This window comes from Camelina sativa, chromosome 10 (genome assembly GCF_030686135.1).
Source record: "Camelina sativa cultivar CO46 ecotype springtype chromosome 10, ASM3068613v1".
Taxonomy (NCBI): domain Eukaryota; kingdom Viridiplantae; phylum Streptophyta; class Magnoliopsida; order Brassicales; family Brassicaceae; genus Camelina; species Camelina sativa.
Window position 1 is genome coordinate 13,891,989 of NC_141889.1, and position 21,318 is coordinate 13,913,306.

A 21,318-nucleotide genomic window follows, 5' to 3' on the forward strand; every position below is an offset into this window, starting at 1 on the left:
GACTACCACACAACTTGTTAACCCATCAAACTCCAAGAACAAAATATTTTCTTTTCTCATAAAAATAAAAAATAAGATAAAAAAATAAAAAATTAATGAAAGAATATCAACCCATCTATAAAATCATACGTAAAAATATATTTTACAGCTCATAAGAAATAAAAAGCACAAACGTAGAACAATAAGATAATTTATGTATTACGTGAATATTTATAATATTTTAAACTTTTAAAAGGTTTCAAAATAGAAAATTTGAACATTTTAAAAAGTTTCAATATTTATAATATTTTAAAATTTTAGTTTCAATATTTATAATATTTTAAACTTTTAAAATTTAAAAATTATAATATTTAAAACTTTTTAAAAGCTAAGAACTTTTAAAAGTTTCAATATTTATAATATTTAAACTTTTAAAAATTTTAAATATTATAATATATTTTTTGATACTTTTTAAAGTTTTAATTTGATCAAATAAAAAACCGGATCAAACCGAATAAAACTTTTAAACTGGAACGCTTGATAAATCAAGCTTTCCTGCTCATTCGTTGTTTGAAGCATATTAATCTTATTTATACTGGTTCTGAACCATTGTCTAAAAATTTTCTAGCCGATGTGGGATATTGTACATAGTTATTTTATTTCCATAAATTTAAAATTTTTCTTTTTTCTAAAAATTCTGGAAATTTAAAAAATGTTAATGAATGACATGTCAAATCCTGATAAGTTGTTTAAAATAATTCTTAATATATAAAATTCTGAAATTTTTTAAAAATATTAATTAGTGAGGTGTCTAATAACTATTGGTGGTTTTAAAGCTTAGGTGGACGCCTTAAGGAGCGTATAGCTTCTACTTTTTATTAGTATAGATTTATTTTTTATCTAAAACAATTATGTACGTTTTACATTTATATCTTTTTAACTCTATTTTCTTATTTTTAAATAATTTAAAATTTATTGTTAGTCTATAATTTTAAATTAATGAATCATCTTCAGTTTGACTTTTTGTAAGTTTAAATTATTTAAAGATTTTTTAAATATTTTTCTCTTCTTCTCCTTATTGCCATAGAAGACCATCTCTATTGGTAATTTTATTGGTGAATGTCCAATTATATTCTTATAATTAGTTTTAATATTATTTAACTAAAATGCTTTTAGAGTGTCCAAAAGTGAACAAAAATGTCTATAAGTAGACATTTAAGACAGTTTTGATAGATTTAAGACACTAACGATTAAATAAAATTATAATTAATTATAAAAAAAATTTAGACACCCATCAAATATAACTAATGGAGATGCTCTAACAGGTCTAGTCTAGGGATGTCAAACGGGCATGCCCGCACCCAAACAGACTGACCGTGACAGTCTCATCTTTTCAGTGATCCGCCGCGGACAGGTCTGCCACGGGCATCAGGCGACGTAACAATGCCCATGTCCGCTCCGCTTAGTTTTGCGGACAAACGGGCATGCCCGCAGGCATCTCTTCTTCTCCTCCACCAAGCTCCATATGGTCTGTACCTATGCCGTGAACAACAAATATGCAACCACGTAACAATTATGCATTTGAATATTGTAATGTCCGAGAACATTGAGACTCCTTCTACGGATTAACATCAATATAGCAAAACAAGTAGAGAAAGGAAAAAAAAACTTATTGATAATGACAAGATTGAGCTTGGCACACTGCAAGCAAACAGAAACCTGTGAGATAGAGAATCATCAAGTTCACAAATTTACAAATCTCAAAGTTTTGAAGAAGCTTTAGAGGAGACCAAACACATAAGTTACCCCAAAGTTTCAAAGCTCAATTCTTAAACTGAGGATACATGGATTCGTAATTTTCACCAAGTTCACAAACTTACAATAACGATGTAACAAAAAAAGAGTTTCTACCATTTATGGAATTGATGAAGAAATCTCTTAATTTTGAAGCTGATTCAATTGAAGTTTTAAGCCAAAAAGATTCAAAACTGTACCGAGATTGATATGCGGTGAACAATCATTATGTCGATACCATTCAAGTTTAACAGAAGCAGAGACGGAGCTCTCGCCACCACCGCTTGTGAACTGACATGGATCTCCCCTGTTCTCCGTGAATTTCCTCCTCTGTCAAAGGCTAGCCGAGAACTCTTAAAGAAGAAGGAGGTTAGAGACTAGTGACTCAAGCTTGGATTCGTTGCAAAGAACGAGTCTCATTAGCATCTGATCGAGCATCCTCCAGTTCACCGTCCGATTTGGAGAATAACGAAGATGAAGATGAAGAACCTTCCATCGCTCTTCGGGTCGCCCGCAAACCAGCAAACCCGCGACGGACATGCCCACCAAAACCGCGGACCAAACGCAGAGCCGTGCCTACATGGTGGAAAAAGAAACACTTGCCTCCGGCCTCTAATTTTGTAGAAAGTTTAAGAAGCCATATTTTTGTCAATTAGTGTTTTTCATGCATGTATCAAAGTAAGGTTATGGAAATTTATATATGTAATAAGGAAATATAGTGAATATAGAGCAATGCCAATACTGCAATATGTAGGATCTCTAAAGTCTAAATACACGGACAAGTTAGGATCTCTGCATATTAATATTTTCTTATAGTACTAATTAGATATCACATTTTTACACCATAGTTTATTTAAAATTCATATAATCACCGAAACAATTTTTTGTTGTTGATAGCGACACAATACTATGTCTACCTATTTTTTTGAACTTTTTATGAAAGATTATTGTATACCTTTGATTATAAAATTATTATGAAATATTAGAAGTGTTATATTTTTATAAATTATTTCAAATCTGATTTTTTAATTTTTTTTTTTGCCTATGGCCTCTAAACCTCTAGGCACGACTCTGACCAAACGGATTGAGTCCGCTATGTCCGCTAACTTTTGGGCTTCAAATACAAGGTCCATGTCCACTCCGCAATATTACTTAATGGACTATGCCCGCGGGCTTAATGCCCAATTGACACCTCTAGTCTAGTCCTAACTCCTGATCCTAATGACAAATACATAAATAAACTAAAAGATCACCTCTATTGATAAAGTTTAGACACTCATTCTCTTTGTAAATGTATGATGTATTCCTATAGATTCGACCAAAAAAAAAATGTATTCCTATAGATATTAGCATCTCCTCTTTTAAACACTTAAATTACACTAATAATAAAATTATTTATGAAAAACGTTTGAGACATTTAGTTTTTAAGAATTAATTTTTGATGATGTGAACACATTAAAATTAAAAATAATACTCTATGATTTTCTTGAGTCAACTCCAAAGTCCTAAACCTTTTGTTTTTCTATTAACCGGGTCAATTCCCCACTTTCTCCGACACTTCGTTGTTCTTGAACAACTCTCTCCAATTTGTTTGTTGTCTTATTGAAGCAATTATGTATATTATTCCTGGATGTTGCCGTGTGTTTTCTTGTTCGTTTCTTTGTTATTCGTTTCTCAGTTTCATGTAGTAACACTCAATGCAATAACTTTCTTCCTCTATATATATACAACAGCTTTTAAGTTGTTTCACTAAACCAATACAATAACTTTTCTTCTTCTACATACAAGAACAAGATCTTTATTTCCCTCTTCTTCTAAGTTCAATTCATTTTAATGGGGCAACAACAATCACAGTGTAAGGAAGAGCTTCTGTTTCAGCAAGTGGGTTACAACGACGTCGAAGCCATCAAATCCCTTCGCCGTGAAGGTGCAGGACTCGAGGTCTTTAATTTCTTCCTCTCTACTCCATCTTTTTTTTTTGTGTTGAAATTCTCTAGAAATGATCCTCTTAGTGTTGTTGTTTTCTGAATTTTCTTCACTTTTGGTTTTGGATGCAGTGGGTGGATAAGTTAGGGAGAACACCATTAATCTCAGCTTGTATGAATGAAGATCTATATGATGTAGCTAAAACTCTGCTTCAGTTGGGTTCTAATGTCAATGCTTATCGATCTGGTATTGTCATTATCATCAATAATCTTATTTCTCATTTGCCTCTTTCTTATTTTTTTGCAGTGTTTGTGCTTATATGAATGTGGACATTTTTTTTTCTTTTCTTGGTATCAGGTAGCAATAGTGGGACTCCTCTGCACCATGCTGCAAAAAGAGGTCTCGTAAACACTGTTAAGTTACTTCTGTCTCACGGTGGTAAGTTTTGGCATTGATACCAATTTGATGATTGAAAAGTATATCTATGATATTGTTTAATGCACTTATACTTGCATATCTGTTTTTTGTATGGGCAGCAAATCCACTGGTTTTGGATGATAATATTCAGACAGCTCTTGAGGTTGCTAGAGCTGAAGGTCATAGCAGTGTTGTACGTGCCATCGAGGTATGCTTGTAACGCTTATTTGACATTTTATGCAACATCAAATTGAGTGTCATGAGGTATATAACTTTTAAACTATTGTTTCTGTAGAATCACAGCTGCTTGTTCTCTGGTTGGATGCGTGAATTTTATGGCCCAAGCTTTCTTGAATTCTTTGCTCCTGACTTTTTTTCAAGAAGAGTGTGAGTATCCTACTTAACTACACCATTTCTTTCTTATGTTTCTTTTTGTTGAACATGAATATGAATCTTATTTAGAATATGTGTTTCCGTAGATGGGTAGTTGTCGTACCAACTGGTTCGCGAAACCCTGCAAAGCCTTTCAAGTTGGAGTTGGCTGTGTATGATAGTCTAAAGGTACTACAAATTCATCATTTCTCTTGCAAGAGTTTCTTCAATATTTGTTGAGATTTTCTATACTAATGAAACTCTGTTTTGACAATTAGGATGCACAACCGAGGATGGAGATGCCTTTGTGGAAAGCCAATTTGGATGAACCAAAACCATCATCACAGTCTGATGATCCTTCAGTGATGATTGTTAAAAACTCCACAAGTAATTTCCTGTCACTTTCCATTTTTAAAAGGAATCTGTTTTGTTCCTTCATTGATTGAACTTTGTTATCATGGATAGATCTAAGTGGCAAAAGTCAGAGACTAGAAGGCGCATTCGTTTCTCAGGCGCGGCGTTGGGCTCGAGTCAATAGGCGTAAGTGTACACAATTCTTTAAGATTCAGTAGTAACCATAAAAATGTTATGAACCTCTTTTATTGCTTGTGAATTAAGAAGGATAGGAATGCTTAGCTCCCTCTTAACCCTAATTCTCTCTTAGAGATTAAAACCATGAATTTCCTTTGTTTGATCTCATTTTTTTCTTTTCAGAAATGCGTCTGGCAGCTGAGAGAAAAGGCGACAAGAAACAACTGAAGTGGTTTTGTGAGGCATGTAGAGGAACTCCACAGGTACATAAGACATATATACATACAGCTTTAGAGTGAAAGAGATATGCTGTTTGTGTGTCTCTCTGACTCATTTAAACTTTTGAATACTGATTTGAAATTTATACAGCCAATGAATCCACCAATGTTTCTGCAAACATTTGAAACAACCTCTGCTCCACCTCAGTCTGCAATGAATGAGATGCCAAAGCTCAACCATCCTGCTATGACTCCTGTCGACATCTCACTCCCTTCTGCAAACAGTGAGGGTACTAAAGAAGATGGATTGTGTGTGATTTGTGTGGATGCATCATATGAAGCAGCGTGTGTGCCGTGTGGACATGTTGCTGGATGCGTTTCTTGCTTGAAAGAGATTAAAAACAAGAAATTGGGATGTCCTGTTTGTCGTGCCAACATTGATCAGGTCATTAAGCTGTACCGTCTTTGAATAAAATGGGCAATATGTCTATATGTCATCGGCTTAAAGATATTGAAACTATCTTTTTTTTTTTTTTATGATCGCCATTTTTTTTTTTAAGTTTGTAATGAAGTCAAACAAGTCGGAATATAGTGGACACGACTTATGTTTGTTTCTTTCTGTGTTAACAAAGTTTGGTCAGAGTTTTTTTTTCTTCAGTGTTACATTTTTCTAAATAATGTGTTTTCTTATTCCAAATTTGTAGGGAAATAGAAAGAAATTTCTTATTTAGAATAATTCGTATACAAGTGTAGATGGCGTTTAGAAGAATCTAATCAGGTTTCGAACATGGATCATTTAGGTTAAAGATATAGGATCAATACTGCAATACGCTTATCTTCATTTATCATACTGTGTAATAATTTCTAAATTAGGTTGCATTTCAAGTAAAACATTAAAATAGAAACCGGTAAAGTGGATTCCCTTGCTTTTTAAGAGAGTTTTCAAATTAAAACCTTGAGTAGTTGAGTTAGAAGAACCTAATCAGTAATCACTAACTGTGGAAACAAAACGCAAAAGAGAGATTACCTGGAGATGAATGAATGGTGTTCCGATTCATCGGAAAAGATGACAGTCCGAAGAAGACGATGAGACTAGTCGGTAGAGAAGAAAGAACGTGTGGTTGCAGGAGGTAGCCGTCGGAGAACGTGCGGCAGTGGTCGAAACAGATGATGTCGTTGGTTGTGGGATATACTGGCCGAAAGGTGGAGTTTGTTGTTGGGTTTGGCATTGGGCTTTAAAGGGCCGAAACGACAGCTGACATTGAGTTCTAGAGCCCAAGTGCATACTTACACAGAGGAGTGTTATTTCTAGAGAAAGTTTTCTTTTTTGTTTGTTGATCTTTGAGTCTGTTTAACAAAATAAAATATCACAAGACTAGTGGTGAACTCGGTTAACAATTTGTTGTGTGTTGTCCATCATTTTTTTTTTGTTCTCTTAGAGATTGCGAAATTGTGAAATCATTCACTGCTTTCCTTTTTGTTTTACACCAACATCAAAGGAGCTTTGGGGTTCTGATCTGACTTTTAGATTACGTAAAATGTTGAGGGTTAATTCTCTTGTCTATTAAGAATATTATTATTGTTACAGTGGAACTCGAGTTTGAAATTGAAAGCTACTGTGATCTCAAAGTTGCCAATAAAACTGAGCACTATGTTGCTTATATAATTCTCCATCTAATTAACCACCAACCAACCTTCAATCACATGACCAACCTTCAATCACATGCTTTCTTCCTGTGGTACAATGACATCATCCTTTGCTTCACCGAAACAGGTCAAAACAACAGCTCCACGAGTACTGTGTAAGTCAACCGGTAGATTAGGGTTTGTTATGGGCTTCCAACTCAAAACCAATTGGCAATGAGTTGAGAGACCTTAACCCTATATATATATATATATATATATTACTCAAGTCCCTTCACATCTATCAGATGTGGGATCTTTTCTCCACACGCCCCCTCGAGATGATGGCTCTTCTAGCCATTAATCTCGACAAAATCTATCACGCCCCCTCGAGATAATGCTCTTTTTTTTAGCTATCTCGATGGAATTAGGTCTTCCTTTGGGCCATCAATTAATGGGGTGATCGAGCCTCTATCCGGTCCGGACTAATTAACGGGCCAGCGTGTGTAGGCTCTCATACCATGTTAGATTAGGGTTTGTTATGGGCTTCCAACTCAAAACCAATTGGCAATGAGTGGAGAGATCCTAACCCTATATATATATATATATATATTACTCAAGTCCCTTCACATCTATCAGATATGGGATCTTTTCTCCACACGCTCCTTCGAGATGATGGCTCTTCTAGCCATTAATCTCGACAGAATCCATCACGTCCCCTCGAGATAATGCTCCTTTTTTTAGCTATCTCGATGGAATTGGGTCTTCCTTTGGGCCATCAATTAATGGGGTGATCGAGCCTCTATCCGGGCCGGACTAATTAACGGGCCAGCGTGTGTAGGTTCTAATACCATGTTAGATTAGGGTTTGTTATGGGCTTCTAACTCAAAACCAATTGGCAATGAGTGGAGAGACTCTAACCCTATATATATTACTCAAGTCCCTTCACATCTATCAAATATGAGATCTTTTCTCCACAAACTGACTATTGCATCATTAGTGGTACAATGACTCTTCATTACTCTCTTCTCTTCATTCATTGGCAGTTAAAAAACTTGAACATTGCGATTATTAACATCTTCAAAAAAATTTAGTTACTCAACAACCGCAACTAGAGTATCCTCCAGACATGCAGTGAAAGACAAATATCTCCTGCAAAGTACCATTGCACCTCCACATACTGATGTGGATGAACTACCACAAGACACAGTAAGAAATCCCCCATTTGGTTCAGCATTTTTGAGGAAACAAATTGACATTAAATGGTGCCATCCTTTTGTCTAGTTCACCAAGGGAAGTGGAAAGATTTTAACAAAGTCTAAGCTCAAAGTCTCTTATATCACCCCATCAACAACCCAAAGATCCTCTGAATCCGGAGCAATAAATGGTGATAGACATGCTCCGAAACCATCTCTGTGAGTAACAACTACACCCTATATAATTTAATCTGCCTGTAGGTGGTAATGTTTATACAACCAATGTTTATGCAAACAACCTCTGCTTCACCTCAGACTGCAATGAGTGAGATGCCGCCAATGCTCATTCATCCTGCTATGAATCCTGTCCACATCTCACTCCTTCTATAAACAGTGAGGGTACTAAAGAAGATAGATTGTGTGTGATTTCTGTGGAATGCATCATCTGAAGCAGTGTGTGTGCCGTGTGGACATGTTGCTGGATGCGTTTCTTCTTGCTTGAAAGAGATTAAAAGCAAGAAAATGGGTTGTCCTGTTTGCCGTGCCAACATTGATCAGGTCATTAAGCTATACCGTGTTTGAATAAGAAGGACCATCATATTATATATCTCCTCTATGACAAGTTCATATATGTTTGTCTCTTTGTGTGTCACAAGTTTGATCAGAGTTTATTTTCTTCAATGTTTACAAGCTTTTTTTTTCCTTAGTTCAAATTTGTAGGGAAATAGAAAAAAAAAATCTTATTTTAGAAAAATTCGTACAAAAGTGTGTTGATGGCATTTAGAACAATCTATAAAACCAGGTCTCGAACATGGATTATATTTAGGTTAAAAGAAAAAGGTATAGAGATAGGACCACTACACTTATCTTTGAACATATAGACTGTATAATTTAGTAGAATAAAATTAGATTGCATTTCAAGTAAGACACTAAAATAGAAAAGGGTTTAGTGGATTCTTTTGCTCTTAGAGCTTAACAAGAGTTGTTAACAACAAAAAAAAGAGCTTAACATGATAGATAATAAGAGGAAATAAGCTAGTTAGGGATTTCTTTAGTGCAAGAACAAAAAAAAAAGGTTGTTTCCAAGAAAGAGAATACCTTGAAGTGGCAACTCCATAGGTTACCTTGGCTTCATTATTCTCATAACAATCATATTTATACTTTATCTACTACATTGGGTTAGTTGGCTTGAATTTGCAAATATGAAAGAAAAAAAGGGTGCAATACAAACAAATAAATAATTTTCCCACACATGAGAAAGAGTTTAGAGAACGCCGACAAAATAATATTTTACATATTTATTATAAACCGATGAAGAAAATAACGACCTCCACCGATCGTCCTCTCTCTCTCTCGTTCACTTGCAGTGTCGCTTGCTGCCTTCATTCTTTATTTGACACGAAGACACAAGTTGGTCTCTTTCTTTCCTAATTTAGAAGATAGAGAGAACCCAAATCTCTTTCAGATCCGAGTCTCTCTCAATCTGACAATCTCCTTCTTTATCGATTTTAATACACTGCCTCGATCTGTGATTTGTCTCTTTCGAACCTTCTTGGGTAAATTGTGTAAGTCACTCTTTTGTCACTTTTGATCATCTGGGTCATTTTTATTATGGTTTGAATTTTGAATTGATACCAGTGGATAACGTGTTTATGAATCGATCCGTTTCTGTTTCATAGCACTTCTGTGTTTCTCACACCAGATCTGTTCTTATTCTAGGAAATATTTGTAGTATATTCCTCCTAGTGGAACAGATTCGGACCAAATAGTTTGTAATAAAAAGCACACCAACAGGACACTGAGGATCAACTGTTTTGTCTATTGAGTGCTTGCTTCCTTATTTATTCTTTGGTAGTGTTGATGGTTGGAGACTTGAGTTTCTCTAAGTGATCTATCATTCTAAGTGAGTTGTAGAATACATTTCTTTGTTTTTTTGTTGCTTTGGTATTTGAATGGTTAAAATTTGGTATATGTATGTGTTTTATGTTTTATGATCATTTTTTTGTTTTTGACATGTCTGTCCCCTTAGTTTCTAGAATTTTAATCATGGTTACGTATACTGATCATTGTCTATTTTTTTTACATGGAACAGATTCGAAACTTTTGCAACTGGTGAAATATTATCAATTCCTTTGCAGTACTGGAGTCTTCAATTACTAGTAGTAGTCTGCATCCTTTGAGTCGGAACATTGGATCTCCGTTTGGCTTTATCTCAAAGAAAAAGGCGATGAGGGGAAGATCTGATGGAGGGCAAAAGAAGAAGGTGATTGCTTTGGTCTGCATTGCAGCTGTAGTCCTTGTTTTCGTTTATCTCTTCTATGGCTCCTCTGATCATAGAGCATCAGCTATTGAATATGGGAGAAAACTAGGCTTGGGTGGTGATGATGATGAGATCAAACAGGACGACACTTCAAGCTCGTTTAGTCTTGAAGATGGTTTCACTCCGAGAAGCTTTCCTGTGAGTCTTTTTACCAATTTTCTCATTTCTTTTTCTTCTGTATTGATGGTTCTAGGTTCAAGTTGTTAATATTATTGTTGTGCTTTGTTTTTTTCTCTCTTCCAAGGTGTGCGATGATCGGCACTCAGAGCTTATTCCTTGCTTAGACAGGAATCTCATATACCAAATGAGACTGAAGCTTGATTTGTCTTTGATGGAGCATTATGAACGTCATTGTCCTCCTGCTGAAAGACGATTCAATTGCTTGATTCCTCCTCCTAATGGATATAAGGTGGGGTATATTGTTTCAGTTCTATTTGATATGAATGATCAGAGTCTTGACATAACTGTTTTCTCTTCCAATATGTTTTAGGTTCCTATTAAGTGGCCAAAAAGCAGAGACGAAGTGTGGAAAGTGAACATACCCCATACTCATCTTGCACATGAGAAGTCTGACCAAAATTGGATGGTTGTCAAAGGAGACAAGATTAACTTCCCAGGTGGAGGCACACATTTTCACTATGGGGCTGATAAGTATATTGCATCAATGGCTAATGTAAGGCAGTTACTTGGGTTTTGTACAAATGATCTATATGTTATTCTTCATTCACTGATTTTATCCTCGAAATTTCAGATGCTTAACTATCCGAACAACGTTTTGAACAACGGTGGAAAGCTAAGGACAGTTTTTGATGTTGGTTGTGGTGTTGCGAGCTTTGGTGGTTATCTTCTATCATTGGATATCCTCACAATGTCATTGGCTCCAAATGATGTTCATCAGAACCAAATCCAATTTGCTCTTGAGAGAGGGATTCCAGCCTCCCTTGGTGTGTTAGGGACAAAGAGGCTCCCATACCCAAGCAGATCTTTTGAACTTTCTCACTGTTCACGTTGCAGAATCGATTGGCTTCAAAGGGATGGGATTCTTCTCTTGGAGCTAGACAGAGTACTCAGGCCTGGTGGTTATTTTGCATATTCATCTCCAGAAGCATATGCACAAGATGAAGAGGACCTCAAAATCTGGAGAGAAATGAGTGCTCTTGTAGAGCGTATGTGTTGGAAGATAGCAGCAAAAAGGAACCAAACTGTTATTTGGCAGAAACCTATGACAAATGATTGTTACCTGGAAAGAGAACCTGGAACTCAACCTCCTCTTTGCCGTTCTGATAGTGACCCTGATGCTGTGTGGGGCGTGAACATGGAAGCCTGCATCACTCCTTACAGTGACCGTAAGTTTTCAAGCTTCTGCTCACTTTTTTAATATATTTCCTAAATTAAGTTTGTGATAGCAAACTGAAAACTTCTTTGGCTTTACCTTAGATGACCACAAAGCCAAGGGAAGTGGATTAGCTCCATGGCCGGCTCGGTTAACTTCTCCTCCTCCTAGGCTTGCTGATTTTGGATATTCAACTGGCATGTTTGAGAAGGACACGGTATATAGAAACTCATAAGTTCTGTTTAAACTTGCAACTGACAAACTAAGAACATGGGCTAATTAGTCACTCACATCATTATGTTACTTATTTGTACAGGAACTTTGGAGGCAGAGAGTGGATACTTATTGGGATCTATTGAGTCCTAGAACCGAATCAGATACAGTGAGAAACATAATGGACATGAAAGCGAGCATGGGATCCTTTGCTGCTGCTCTGAAAGAAAAAGATGTCTGGGTAATGAATGTTGTTCCTGAGGACGGACCTAACACACTTAAACTGATATATGACAGAGGTTTGATGGGGGCCATTCATAGCTGGTCAGTTTAAAATCAAAATGACACATTGCGTCTACACCAAATCTGAAATCTTTAGCATGTTTTGTGGTTTTAATTATTCGGTTTCAACATTCCACAGGTGTGAAGCATTCTCGACATATCCAAGGACATATGATCTCCTCCATGCTTGGGACATTCTATCAGATATCCATAAAAAAGGGTGTAGTGAAGTGGATTTGTTACTGGAGATGGATAGAATACTGCGCCCGAGCGGGTTTGTAATCATAAGGGATAAACAAAGAGTGGTGGATTTAGTGAAGAAGTATCTAAAGGCTTTGCATTGGGAGGAAGTAGGGGCCAAGACAGATTCAGATTCAGATCAAGATTCAGACAATGTTGTATTCATTGTCCAGAAGAAGCTATGGTTGACTAGTGACAGCCTTAGAGATATGGAGTGATGAAGCCACACAACACAGTACACGGACACGGACATTACAACCAAGAAATTTTCATTATTTTAGCAAACATTTATTATTAACGTTGTTTTTTTTTTTTATAACTATTGTTCTTTCTTTACATTCTTATTAATGTTTGTATGATTTGGCAGAGAAAACTCGTTAAAGTAAAGATCGATACAAAAACTGCAAATTCTTTTTATTTGTTATGGTTTAAGGGTTTTTAATTGAAAATTAGCATGTAGTTTATCAATTTTTTTTAAAAGGACTCGGTACATTTTTTGAAGGATTACTTACAAATAGTCAAAAACAGGAGTTCAAAATTGATTTTGTGATCTCTCTCACAATATTGTACTGCCATTAGAAAAAGTGAAAAACCTTCAAAGTAATGAAGAAGGAACTATAAATATGATAATAAATGTAAATAGAATGCGTAGTGTCTAGTCTAAAACTTAGTTTGGTTTTGACACCGGAGCGACGTTGTCGTTGTTGGAAGAAATCGTAAGGTTATGTCCAAAGCAAAAAATGGAACAGTAACAAAGCTAATAACGACTAATCCATTAAACAAACTAACAATGACTTACTTAGATGAGTATATAAATTACAAACGGTTTTTAAACTCCTACAAGATCGTCGTTGTTCTCCCACAATGGCAAAGAAGACCCCAACTACCTGTGAAGTGTGAAATGAATACGCATCTGACCTAAAACTTTCATTTTTATCAACGTTATGGTTTTCTATTTATTTTAAATCTAATATGCACAATAACATTTGCTACATGACTTTAATAAACCAAAAAAAAATCATCGCTAGATGTTTGGTAAGAATCTTTAAAAGGGAAAATTAGCTACAAAAAAAAAACGAATTCTTACACAAAATGCCATTTATTGGGCCAACTCTTTTGTTTTTGCCATTTGTCTCAATAATTTATAATTTTGCCATTTTTGCCATTTTTAAATATGAAATATTTCAGATTTTTTTTATAAAACACATACTTCATAACAAAAACTATACCTTAAAAAAAACTGGAACCTAATAAATCCAAACATCATGTATAAATTTGTGTGTTTTAAATATAAAAAATGGCATTTTTTAAAGTTTTTTGGACAAATGGCAAAACTTGTAAACACCCCTCAAATAAGTCCCTATCTAGTAATTAACTTTTTAAAAAAATTATTGATTGAGTATAAACAAGGAATATTATCATATTGAACCTTCCAAAAAAATCACAAAATATTTTACAAAAGGAAAAGATAATAATAATAATAATAATACTATAATAGTATGATGTTGGACTTAAGATGTGCCAACAAAACACTAGCAAGGTCATTTTTTTTCTTTCTTTTGGGCAAAAAGTCTTGTGAGAAAATCATAATAATAACTCAGCTTTTACTTATTGTCTCATCAATTTATTTATTTTAGAAAAGAAAAAATAAATATCAATAAGTTTGACATTTATTCTTTGGCTTTTGACATTGCCATCGAACATATTTCCCGTGGTGGGGTCCACGCGGTTATAATAAAGCCTCTCTCTCTTTTAATATTTTTTTTTCATTTTTGCTATTTAAAATCTTTTTTTTTTTTTTTTTTTTTTTTGGTATAGAAGAACCAATTAACCAATAAATCCTTAATTTACGGTAAATCAACTTTAGAAACTAAAAAGAAAACTATTAATCAGTACTAGTTAATAGTTATAACCTCCCCCAAAGATTTTTTTACTATTAAATTTGCTCTCAAAGAAGAGAGAAGAGAAAACATAAAAAACAACTGAGAAGAAGAAGAAGAGTAGTTTCTGTTCCTGAATAGTCTCTTTTGCAATCGAAAGAAAGAGAGAGATTATTATAAAGATTCAAACTTTTTTTCATTCTTCTTACGATCTTCAAATTTGAAAACAAAAACAAGAGCAAGAATTGAGGAATCGAATCCCAAGAATCGAGGTCTTCTTCTTCTTCGTTCTCCTCTTTCTTTCACTTTTTTTTTTTTTTTCTTTAATTTATTAATCTTTGTTTCTTCTTCTCTCACTACCACTAATTACGGGTCTCTGTCTTTGTGTCTGCGTTTTGTCTCACCATGTTCTTGTTCTTTTCAATTCCCTAATCTAACGCTTCTTCTTCTTCTCCTTTACAAAGCTTCTTCCTTTAGGATTGAGATCGAGCTTTTATTTTTTTCCTTTGTTGATTTTAGGAGGTGGTTTGGTGCATTCATTCTCGCTGACTCAAAACTAGGGTTTCTTGTTTGATTTCTTATTATCCCCCAATTTTGGTATGCATTTTGGCATTTCTTCTTCAGATCTATTAGAGGTTTCTCTTCTACTTTGAATTTGATCGTGAAATTGACTTACTGTCTATGGAGAATTCTGTCGTTTTAGATTCAGATATGTCTTTGATTTCTGGGTTTAAGGATTAGTGTGTGAGATAAAGTTTTCAGCTTTTAGGTTAGTTTGCGATACCAACTTCACTACCTTTGTTATGACTTTACAAAGCTGTTGGATTGGATCATTCTTATTACTTTCACACATTTTTCTGTTGGAGTCAGTGTTAACTAATATAAATGTCATCATGTTGCAGGTGTGAAAATCTAATCACTAGGTGCATGACATATGAAAACTGATAATACATAATTGGAGTGGGACTTGTGCTTTGCGCTTGTACATAACTAAATATCTAGTTTGGAAGGGGGAAGCTAAAGGGGGAGAGAAATGGAGACTGCCAAAGCTTGGCTGACTAAGTTAAAATCTAAAGACAAAGTGAAATCCTCTAAAAAGAAGGAGACCGCCACAAGTAATGTAAAGGAAGGACCCAAAACAGCTGGAGGTGATGAAGCACTTTCAAATGTAACCAAGGAGAAGGCTGCTGCTGCTAAACTGTATATTGAAAACCATTACAAAATGCAAATGCAGAGTCTGCAAGAAAGAAAGGAGCGGTATGGTTTCATTACATGCATCTTTTTGCGTAAAATAACTTCAATCCGTATCCTTAGCTCATCTCCTGGTAATTACATTTTTCATGCAGACGCAAAATGCTAGAAAAGAAATTAGCTGCTGCAGAAGTCTCTGAGGAAGAGCAGAACAACTTGCTAAAGGATTTGGAGATGAAGGAAACTGAATACATGCGCCGTCAGAGGCATAAAATGGGAGCTGATGACTTCGAGCCATTGACAATGATTGGGAAGGGTGCATTCGGAGAGGTACCATTGCTTCGTATCTTTTTATAGCTCAGATTTTCGTTTCACAGCCTTTAATTGGCATGTATCTACAGACATCATCTTGAAAGTTCTTATCGCATTTTTTGGACTGCAGCCTGTTAAGTATTTCATGCTAACTTTAATCTCTCTCTCTTTGCAGGTGAGGATATGTAGAGAGAAGGGAACAGGCAATGTTTATGCAATGAAGAAGCTCAAAAAATCTGAGATGCTTCGCAGAGGCCAGGTATCGAATCACCTCCAGCTGGCTTTCGACTGACATTAGTTTGGTTTGTTGATGTATTTTTGGAATATGATTTTCAGGTGGAACATGTAAAAGCAGAGAGAAATCTACTTGCAGAAGTTGACAGCAATTGCATTGTCAAATTGTATTGTTCTTTTCAAGATGAAGAGTCCTTATATCTCATAATGGAGTATCTACCTGGTGGGGACATGATGACTTTACTTATGAGGAAAGACACTCTTACTGAAGATGAGGCCAGGTTTTATATTGGGGAAACTGTCCTGGCTATTGAGTCTATTCATAAGCACAACTATATCCACAGGTCAGTGAAGCAGGATAGTTGTAGCTCCTTTTGTTAATTGTCATTGGCTGTTGGGTCCATTCATGTGATTTATTTGTAGCTCACTTTGTTATTTTGTTGTTAACGTCATTTTTTCTCCAATGTGATACAGAGATATCAAGCCTGATAATCTGCTGCTTGACAAAGACGGCCACATGAAATTGTCAGATTTTGGATTATGTAAACCATTAGACTGTAGTAATCTTCAGGAGAAAGACTTCACAGTTGCTAGAAACGTTAGTGGGGCTTTACAAAGTGATGGTCGCCCTGTGGCGACAAGACGTACCCAACAAGAGCAACTACTAAACTGGCAGAGAAATAGAAGGATGCTTGTAAGTTTCACTTATCTATCATTTTTATTTTATTTAGAGATGTCCAAACAATTCAGTGTGTTTCGCTCACTGAAAAGATGTTCGCTCCATTGATATAGACATCTCTGTCAGATATAATTTATTAGGTTATTGCTTTCAGGCTTATTCCACAGTTGGAACTCCGGACTATATTGCCCCAGAAGTTCTGCTGAAAAAAGGATATGGAATGGAATGTGATTGGTAGGTGAAGCCAACCTATTCGGATTTGTTTTCTTCGGTTGCTTTGGTGCAAATAATTAATATGGATGAATAATATTGAGAGCATTTTTATAGGTGGTCTCTTGGCGCCATCATGTATGAAATGCTTGTGGGGTTTCCGCCATTTTATTCAGATGATCCAATGACAACTTGTAGGAAGGTAAGATCCTTTGCTCTGTGTACCTTTCATTTATTGGAGGCACACTGGTGATATCAACTCTTACGTTCATTTTAGTCTTTCTGTATCTCTTTGGTAATTCTATTTCTAATGTGGAAATTTACCTTTTCTCAATATGTTCACCCTTATGCAGATAGTAAATTGGAGAAATTACTTGAAATTCCCAGATGAGGTTAGACTATCAGTAGAAGCCAAGGATCTTATTTGTAGGCTTTTATGCAATGTTGAGCTAAGGCTTGGAACAAAAGGAGCAGATGAAATTAAGGTGTTGTATGCTTTGTTCAACTTTGAATTTCCAACCTTATCTAAGATTATTGTGAGAAATCCTAATAAAAGTTTGACTGGTTTCTTTCAGAATCACCCTTGGTTCAGAGGTACAGAATGGGGAAAATTGTACCAAATGAAAGCTGCCTTTATTCCCCAAGTCAATGATGAGTTGGACACCCAAAATTTTGAGAAATTTGAAGAGGTAATACATTGGTATAGCTATTGAAACATTGGTGCAATATTTGCCACCAATGATGTGTCATGATGTATATACTGAAATATTGGTGCCACAGATGATTTGTATGCTCCTGATAAGGAATAATGTATAATACTCTTCTTTTGATTCCTTCCGGAACAGGCTGACAAGCAAGTTCCAAAGTCAGCAAGGTCAGGTCCATGGAGAAAGGTACAGCATAACCCCTGACTTTTTGGCATCATGTACCATCAGATTTAACCAGCTTATCTAGTTTTTTTATCTAGTAGATGAGTAACAATACTTCAAAATTTGTCTATAAGTGGATTCCTCGAAATATATTGTATTGTGGTAATATTATAGACATAGCTTAAAAGATTACATGCAACAAAGAGCTCAGATAAATAATAATCTGTCATTAGAATGTGTGTCATGAACCATAAGGAAGCCTCTGAAGTTATATTTTGTGTTGTTGTCTTGGGCTTTCATAACATGAGTTTGGCTTTCTTTTTTCTTCTCCAGATGCTCTCATCCAAGGACATTAACTTCGTTGGTTATACTTACAAGAACGTAGAAATCGTAAATGATGACCAATTACCAGGGATAGGTATTCACTTAACCCCCTTCCTTTGTTGAAGAAGAATACATAACTAGATTGCCTTGTGATTAATATGGCTTGTCTGCTGCATTTGTAATCTGTTTTAATTGTGCAGCTGAGATAAAGAAGAAGAGCAACAAGCCAAAGCGGCCATCGATTAAATCCCTCTTTGGTAAATCATCTGTTTGGATGCTATATATAAAATCAAGATGATTACGATCCATTTTTGAATCTCTCTAACCAAATTATGGAATATAAATGAACAGAAGATGAAGCATCTGGTGGGACAACAACAAACCAAGGAAGCTTCTTGAATCTATTACCAACGCAGATTGAAGATCCAGAGAAAGAAGGTAGTAAATCAAGCTCATCCGGGTGATTTCATTTGACACAATTGCACAGCCTGAACCAGAAGACTCTTCTTATATAACTTGTGTGTTGTTTAATTTCGTTGAAAGCCTTTTGTTTGCTCCGAAAGACTGTTAAAAGTTTGAGTTAGCAAATGGGAATTTCAACAAAAGTACAGTCTCTCCACGGAAGCGAAGGCTCTCCCCTGGGGAGAATGATTGATTTGTTTAATTGTTTCAACATAGAAAAAAAGTGAAGTAAATATTCTTTTCGGAATTGGCTTTGTTTAATTATTTTCACGGGGAGAAGTCTTGTTGTCTCTCTTCCTACCTTCGCTCATTTTTGGATTATATTTAGTTATGTAATTTAAAGGTTATGAAAAGCATGTTTTCTTATTAATAATGTTCGAAAATACTAACCGGACGTTGAGGTGCTGCCAAACGCATTTGTCTGCATCTATGTCTTCCTTAAGTAAACTCCAACAGGGGAGTGGGTGACAATATTGTTGGCTTAATGGTGCCTCAGGGAGATGACGAAACAGATGAAGTAGAATATGAAGAACCACCCTAAAGACTTGTCACGTATGGTTAATTGAGCCTGTGACCTTCTGCATCATGTAGAGAGGGTTGTTTGTGAACCAAACTCAATTTTGCAACTTGTTTAACCTGCTGCTGCAAACCCGATGCCTTTTCATCCATCTAAAGCAGGTTCTTCTTCCTTTAAGCCTTCAAATCCATTGATCTTCAATCTCCATATCAAGATTAAATCATTGTTTCCACCTTGATTCTAGCTTGAATGACTTGGTTTGAGTTGTTCATAATCCTTGTTAGAACACCTTTAATCTCAGCTCTATACATCGCCAATGGTTTAAACATACCCAATCTTCAAGTGGGACATTATTGAATGCCCCACAATGGTTAGAAGAAGTGGGACTAATCACTTACTTGAACTTGTGTAATTTAGAAGAATAACTTGAGGCACCCTATCTTGGGTTGAGGCAACTTGTGTATGCACACACACATAAGTCCCACAATGGTTAGAATGGGTTGAGGCAAACTTGAATTCGAAACCAACCTGCATAAGTCTCACTTATACAAACCAAACACATTGGTCAATTCAACACCTTAAACTAATTGAATGTAACACCAGAAAAGAAATCTATACTAAATAAAAGTAAAAGTTATAAGATTCTAAAGCTGTCCACCTAGAATTTAAAACAACCAATAGTGATTAGACATGTCACTAATTAACATTTTTAAAAATTTCCAGAATTTTGTATATTCAGATTTTTTTAAATAACCAATCCGGATCAGACAACTCAATATTTAATATTTTTGAAATTATGTTAAATTTCTATATTAAAATACTTATAAATAAGTGTATTTACAACATCCCACATCGGTTAAAATTTTTTTAGACAATGGCTGAGAACCACCATAAATAAGACTAATATGCTTCCAACTACGAATGACCAGGAAGCTTGATTTATCAGGCGTCCAAATCTAAAAAATTTAAAAGTTTTAAATATTCTAATTATTGAAACTTTTAAAAAGTTCAAATATTATAAATATTTAAACTTTGTAATTTGCAATTTTGTAGTATTAAGGATTTTGGTTTGAAAAGTTTCAATACGTGTGGATCTAAAACCGAGTAAGTATACAGATGACAGTATCAATAACTGGGTGCATGTAGTGACTAAGCTGGTCCGTAAAATTGCACAAATTTTACGAGATAAGAGGCAATGATTTTGGTATTAGAGTTTGATAGGTTAACAAGTTGTGTGGTAGTCTAAAAAAAGGTTTTAAATGATTATTCAGTGGAAGAATGTGAGTAAGCTGATGAGAAAGAGGAAGAAGAAATAGTATAATGAAGAACCGGTCAGTAAAAGTAACGATGACATTTATCATGAAAAATTGACAATAAAAATGATGGGAAAGATATGAAGAATAAGAAAACAATGAAAAATAAATCACAAAGACATAGTGAAAAATAAATCACAAAGACATAGATGGTGGTGGTCAATTTAATATGAGAAAACAAGATTAATTCATGATTATAAAAATGTTTTGTTTGTCTGATGGTCAAAGAAACTGTTTAGGATATGCTAGGTCACCAGTTCGATCCGCCTCGCCTGAACATCCAATTAATTTCATGATTCTTTTGATCAGATTTGAATTTTTAACACAAGTGACTTTTATATTTTTTAAATGTAAAATTTTCACCAATCAATTGTAATTTAAAATTTTATATAAGCTAATATTTCATAACTGTCATCAATCATATATAACTAGATAAGGACCCGCTCGATGTGCGGATTTAAAGTTTTGTAAATAAAAGAAAATTTAATAAAAATATATTAAACTTTATTATACATTATTTAATTTTTTTTTTGCTATAATACACTGATTTATATCCATATAAAAATCTTTTATGTATTTTACCATTAAAAGTGTATTTTTACACCTACATATATTGTATGTTACAAATTTATTATTTACCACCACCTAGAAAATGTCTATATGAACAAATTAAGCCAACTATTCTATGTATCTTTGCTTTCACTTTTGCATAGTTTCTTTAATCACTAAAATTGTTGGCTTAAAAAACATTTTGAATAAAAAATAAATTACATCATAACAGTGTATGACTAACCATAGAGAGAACCTGGGAGATAACCTTGCGTCCAACCTCCTCCACCATAGAGAGAATCTCGGCTCTGCCCTCTTCCTGTGTAGAGAAAAC

General features: G+C 34.9%; 3 protein-coding genes and 1 long non-coding RNA gene across 6 annotated transcripts; 3 read left to right on the forward strand and 1 right to left on the reverse strand.

Annotated features, from left to right (window-relative positions):
* The first annotated feature begins 3,377 nt into the window (after nt 1-3,377).
* Nucleotides 3,378-5,894, forward strand: LOC104719006 (putative E3 ubiquitin-protein ligase XBAT34). The gene is made up of 10 exons (XM_010436834.3): nt 3,378-3,714; nt 3,831-3,945; nt 4,057-4,137; nt 4,236-4,324; nt 4,412-4,503; nt 4,596-4,677; nt 4,767-4,875; nt 4,954-5,028; nt 5,203-5,282; nt 5,389-5,894. The coding sequence occupies exons 1-10, from the start codon at nt 3,607-3,609 to the stop codon at nt 5,704-5,706; spliced, it is 1,149 nt and encodes a 382-aa protein (XP_010435136.1). The 5' UTR covers nt 3,378-3,606; the 3' UTR covers nt 5,707-5,894.
* Nucleotides 5,239-6,442, reverse strand: LOC147936111 (uncharacterized). Its single transcript, XR_015568550.1, has 2 exons — nt 6,265-6,442; nt 5,239-5,656 (listed from the first exon to the last, which is right to left on the reverse strand). It is a non-coding gene; the product is annotated as an uncharacterized LOC147936111 (long non-coding RNA).
* Nucleotides 6,443-9,200: 2,758 nt separating this feature from the next.
* LOC104719007 (putative methyltransferase PMT3) lies at nt 9,201-12,845 on the forward strand. The gene is made up of 8 exons (XM_010436835.3): nt 9,201-9,621; nt 10,149-10,514; nt 10,621-10,785; nt 10,867-11,049; nt 11,128-11,722; nt 11,814-11,926; nt 12,026-12,246; nt 12,344-12,845. Exons 2-8 carry the CDS (start codon nt 10,284-10,286, stop codon nt 12,660-12,662), a joined length of 1,827 nt encoding a protein of 608 aa, XP_010435137.1. The 5' UTR covers nt 9,201-9,621; nt 10,149-10,283; the 3' UTR covers nt 12,663-12,845.
* A 1,386-nt stretch (nt 12,846-14,231) lies between these two features.
* On the forward strand, nt 14,232-18,975 carry LOC104719008 (uncharacterized). 3 transcript variants are annotated; one of them, XM_087469284.1, is made up of 15 exons: nt 14,232-14,596; nt 14,844-15,093; nt 15,227-15,581; nt 15,671-15,845; nt 16,003-16,086; nt 16,164-16,405; nt 16,536-16,755; nt 16,895-16,974; nt 17,068-17,152; nt 17,304-17,435; nt 17,526-17,639; nt 17,796-17,843; nt 18,153-18,237; nt 18,344-18,400; nt 18,495-18,975. In XM_087469284.1, the coding sequence occupies exons 3-15, from the start codon at nt 15,358-15,360 to the stop codon at nt 18,605-18,607; spliced, it is 1,659 nt and encodes a 552-aa protein (XP_087325410.1). In that variant the 5' UTR covers nt 14,232-14,596; nt 14,844-15,093; nt 15,227-15,357; the 3' UTR covers nt 18,608-18,975. The 3 variants fall into 3 exon arrangements, with proteins under 3 accessions (XP_087325410.1, XP_010435140.1, XP_010435138.1); XM_010436838.3 differs by having other exon boundaries at nt 14,844-14,921; XM_010436836.3 differs by lacking the exon at nt 14,844-15,093.
* The last annotated feature ends 2,343 nt before the right edge of the window (nt 18,976-21,318 follow it).